This window comes from Ananas comosus, linkage group 8, assembly GCF_001540865.1.
Source record: "Ananas comosus cultivar F153 linkage group 8, ASM154086v1, whole genome shotgun sequence".
NCBI classification, from domain to species: Eukaryota; Viridiplantae; Streptophyta; class Magnoliopsida; order Poales; family Bromeliaceae; genus Ananas; species Ananas comosus.
Genome location: NC_033628.1, coordinates 10,645,679 through 10,650,308, shown reverse-complemented (window position 1 = coordinate 10,650,308; position 4,630 = coordinate 10,645,679). Strand labels below are relative to the sequence as shown.

At 38.8% G+C, this 4,630-nt stretch overlaps 1 protein-coding gene across 1 annotated transcript; it reads left to right on the top strand.

The window, feature by feature from the left end:
• LOC109714353 (SUMO-conjugating enzyme SCE1) lies at window positions 407–3,855 on the top strand. The gene is made up of 5 exons (XM_020238947.1): window positions 407–594; window positions 701–784; window positions 2,960–3,112; window positions 3,214–3,327; window positions 3,417–3,855. Exons 1-5 carry the CDS (start codon window positions 526–528, stop codon window positions 3,477–3,479), a joined length of 483 nt encoding a protein of 160 aa, XP_020094536.1. The 5' UTR covers window positions 407–525; the 3' UTR covers window positions 3,480–3,855.

Sequence of the window (4,630 nt, the reverse complement as noted above, 5' to 3'; positions counted from 1 at the left end):
AGTCATATATATATATATATATATATATATTAACAATTTATAATTTATAATTTACTCCCTGGTGGTTAATAAAGTATGGAAACTTGTCCAATTTTTAACCTTGTATCTTAAAAAAATTAATTAAAACAAAATTAAATCAAGAAAGAAAAATTCAAACCTCTCCTTTGACCACATTTTCTTTTTCCTCAAAAAAGAAAAATCCCATCTCTTTATTCCCCGCCGGGGTGAAAGTTACTGAACCCGGTGCAGCGAACCACGTCAAACGACCCAAACAAAAGCGACTGTTTAGACGTTTCGAATTTTTTATGGGTCGGTTTATGGAATACGTGGTGGACTGAGTTCGCTAAGATATTTCCATCGGGCATTAATTCGCCGACACTTTCAACAAAGTCTCCTCCTCTTTTTCTCTCTCTCTCTCTCTCTATATCTCTATCCCTAACCCTTCGCCATTGGAGCAGCAAAATCGAGCGACGACACTTCCCCCAAAATCGGAGAGGGCGAAGAGGAGCAAGCGACGCATCGGCCATGTCGGGGGGGATCGCGCGTGGGCGCCTCGCCGAGGAGCGCAAAGCGTGGCGCAAGAACCACCCACACGTGCGCAACCTCTCTCCTCCTCCTCCTCCTCCTCCTCCTCCTCTCCCATTTCTCTCTAACTTCGAATCCGTGTTTAGGGTTTTTCGAATGCTTCTTCTCCTTTTAGGGTTTCGTGGCGAAGCCCGAGACGCTGCCCGATGGGTCGGTGAACCTCATGGTGTGGCACTGCACCATCCCCGGTAAGCAAGGGGTGAGTCCTCTCCTTGTCTTCTTTTTTGTTTTCCTTCTTAATACTTTGTTTCAACTGTTTGTGGGATTCGCCGATTTGGTGTTGGCGCTTGGAAAATCTTCGATCGGAGCGAGAATTTGAGCTAATTTTTGTGTGATTTTGTTGGAATTTGACACCCGAAATTGCTAGATTGCTGTAGATTTTGATGTTGGTAGAGTTGGACGCCACCAAATTGCGTTATTGGGGAATCCTATTCCATCCCCAGCCACTATAAAAAGTATATTTTTTCTCTTTCGGCTTGTTTATGGAGCCTTTTTTTTATTTTACCTTTTTCCACATGTCTTACTGAGGAGATAGCATTGGTAATCTAATGAAACGCTTCTGAGAATGCGATTCAACGTAAAACTTGTGCTTGTAAGCTTTGAGAATTTTCAATTGATTAAGCATATTCTAGTTATGCAGGCAAGAGAAAAGCCAAGTATGGTTTCTTCTCCATGGAAATTTAGGAAGAACATTAGAAAAAAGTAGGGGTATTTGCTCATTTAGTGCTTTTGTTTTCGTTTTCAAGGTATGCCCGTGTGCATGCTGCAGATTTAACATTGTGTTTATTATTATCGAATTCTTGAGACTTGAAACTGAGACCGCTCGAATGAATGACTCCTACATCCATTGGTAGATTGTAAAGGAAGAGATACGTTCTTTGGTAGCTGCTGTGCCGGCACAAAAACATCTCGGCAGCATGGGTGTGTGCCGCGTTCTTTCCAAATGTATGGGATTGGTCACTGCAATAAGCACCAGCACGGATTAGATGCTGAGCTTATAGTTGGACTGCATGATCATAGCATGTGGCAGCTCATTTCCAGTTTAATGTAGTGATCGGCATATTTCAGACCCCTTTTCGTATCAAGATTTTGATGAGCTGTTGTAGACCATATTTGCCATCGGTTGTGTTTGTTGCATATGTCATAGTCAATTTGCCATAGCTAAAGAATAGGTACTGAGAATTGACATCTTTATAGCTGTTTTAACAAATCAACTAGTGGTATCTAGGTAGTGTGTTGATGGATAATTGATTAATAAAAGCAATTAGAAGACAATAGGAAAGAGGAAGAATGATTGGAAAAGGAGGACTCTGTGCGGAGTCCACCACAAACATAAACGGGTCATTATTTGAAAATGAAAAAAAAAGGTTCTTTAAACATGTATCCCTTTTTGGTATTGTTTTGTTCTCTTGGTGAGCACATCTTTGGTCTTAGTTGCATGCATAGCAAAAATTAAAGGGTGAGAAGCCCTCAACTATTAACTGCTAGATGAACTTGCCTTTATCTATGGAAAACCAACAGAAGAAAATATCATTGAGATCCCGGATTGTTGTTCCAGTCAAATCATTTGATCATCGCAAATATTCAAGATATAGATTATCCTTAAGACTTGTTTGGCCTGCCAGGAGCTTATAGGAACATGTCACTTAAGTAGAGTTGTTCAAAGTAGCGCTTACTAGTTCATAAAAGTTCCAGGTGCAGCCGGAAGCCGAAGTCTAAAACTGGAGCTGCTTCCTCTGGCACCTGTAACCTCATTTTGGCTTCTTGCCGCTGCAAAAGCTTTAGATTTTCTTGCCAAAATCTAACTTTCACTTCTTGAGTTGTGAAACTGTTCAAGAAGCAGCCAAACAAGCACTTATTACTTGTTACAAATGTACTTGTTATTTAAGTGGACAGAAAGATGTACCCAAAACAATTGTTTATTCTATAATGATATTATTATTCTTTTTCAACTTTGCATAGCAATCATGTGCTCAAAAATAAATGTATTCAGATGTGGGCAGGTTTAGTAGAACTTCTCTCTCTCTTTCAGAGTGCTAATCTGTGCGGAGAAGTCGCACTCAATGTTTCCAGATACATATTAAGCTTCATGAATCTTTTCCACAATTTAAGTTTCTGGTAACTTTTAGGATGATTTGTTGGATATTGATAGTTAAGAGAAGGCTATCTTGAATATTTTACACTATGTCGCAAGATGCATTTGATTCTTTTCAGGGGCATTAGTGAAGCAATAATGCATATTAACTACTTGTACATGTGCCATTTCCTCTGCCTTTGCTACCAAACAATATTTTTCTGATGAATCTGTACTTTTGTTTATAATGTACAAAGTCCTGTCAATAACTATGATGTGAAATATGATTTCATACTGCAGACCGACTGGGAAGGTGGTTTTTTCCCTCTTACTATTCACTTCAGCGAGGACTATCCTAGCAAGCCTCCCAAGTGCAAGTTCCCTCAAGGTTTCTTCCATCCAAATGTCTACCCTTCTGGAACAGTGTGCCTTTCAATTCTTAACGAGGATAGTGTAAGTCCGCTAAATTGCAATATCGCACTGGCTTCACAATAATTCCTTGACTGCAGACGATGATTGTTTTTTCCCCCTATTTGTAATTTTTAAATTTTCAGGGGTGGAGACCAGCCATTACCGTGAAGCAGATTCTTGTGGGAATTCAGGACTTGCTTGATCAACCTAATCCTGCCGATCCTGCTCAGACTGATGGCTATCATCTTTTCATTCAGGTTAGTAGTCTTTTTTATTTATTCTAAGATTATTACGTGTTCGATCCTCATGGCAATTGAAATTTCACAATGAACTTGTCTATCCGCAGGATCCAGTGGAGTACAAGAAACGAGTTCGACAGCAGGCCAAGCAGTATCCACCGCTGCTTTAGTGGGCGAATAAGACCCCCTCTCGTGCTACAAATTCATGCTGTATACCAAATACTCTATAAACCTCTGTTTTGTTGTGTTGGATTGTTAGTGAATACCCTCCTTGAGTATGGATGTAAAACTTGACTAGATATATGTCTTAGGGCGAAGCATGCGTGAACATCTACTAACGCTTTGTCATAAAGTGATTGTTTGTGGGCTGTGTTTATGTTCATGTTGTCGGTCTTTGTCGGCGCCTGCGCCCAGTGTCTTTGTTGCGCGATAACACTACTTTGTTGTGAGATGACACTCTCCTTGTGGGGACTAGCATTATTTCCACATGCTTTGTTACTGTGAAGCAGTGAACCTGAATATGAGATCTCTCTTTTGGTGGTTGAATGGGGATGCTTTCCCATGCTGATGTGAGAGCCTTGAATGTGGATGCTTTCATTTTGTAATTACATCAGTCGGCGGAGCACGGCCTGCCGCCGTTATCACGCGCCATTCGGACGGCCTTAGCGCGTGCACCATTCCACGAAAACTTCTCCTCCATCAATGTTGAAAAATTGGTTGAGTATATATTACATGCTATCATGCTGCTTTCAAAATGCACCATTAAATGCCATTGTGCTGCTGCAACTAAATCTCAGTAAATGCAATATGACATAGAAAAAAAAAAAAGATTATGAGTTTGTAGAAAGCCTTTTTTCTCATTTAATCTTTTCGTACGTTCCATGAATCAAGATAGATTTAAATTTATTTGCCATTCAATCTGGGTTTACGTGCGCGTTTGGTTCTGAAGTTAGATTACTTTGATGAACAAAAGGTTTTGAATTTTTTACTTTGGCAATAACCAAAACGATATTTTGGTTAAACAAAAATTTCTCAATTATAGTTTGTGCTTTTTTAGGATTTCTAACAGAAAATTTATTCGAATTGCATTTTTTTTAAAAATAAAAGCACTCAAATCGTACATTCCGAAAATCATGAAGAATTATTTTTTGAAAAGAAAATTTCAGAAAAAACACCTTTCTTTAGTTTTTATTTTTCAGATAAAAAACCCAAAAACAAAAACACTGTTTTTATATTAAATATATTAAAAAAAACCTTTTTAAGAAAACTATATATTTTGTGGGAACCAAACAAATGAAAAAGTACTTTCTAGTTAGAAAGC

What these genes read in the sequence shown, in the direction of transcription:
- LOC109714353 (XM_020238947.1), top strand. Translation starts at nt 526, where the DNA reads ATGTCGGGGGGGATCGCGCGTGGGCGCCTCGCCGAGGAGCGCAAAGCG. An exon ending in CCATCCCCGGTAAGCAAGGG is followed by an intron (nt 785 to 2,959) that starts GTGAGTCCTCTC and finishes TTCATACTGCAG; the next exon opens with ACCGACTGGGAAGGTGGTTT. An exon ending in CAATTCTTAACGAGGATAGT is followed by an intron (nt 3,113 to 3,213) that starts GTAAGTCCGCTA and finishes TTAAATTTTCAG; the next exon opens with GGGTGGAGACCAGCCATTAC.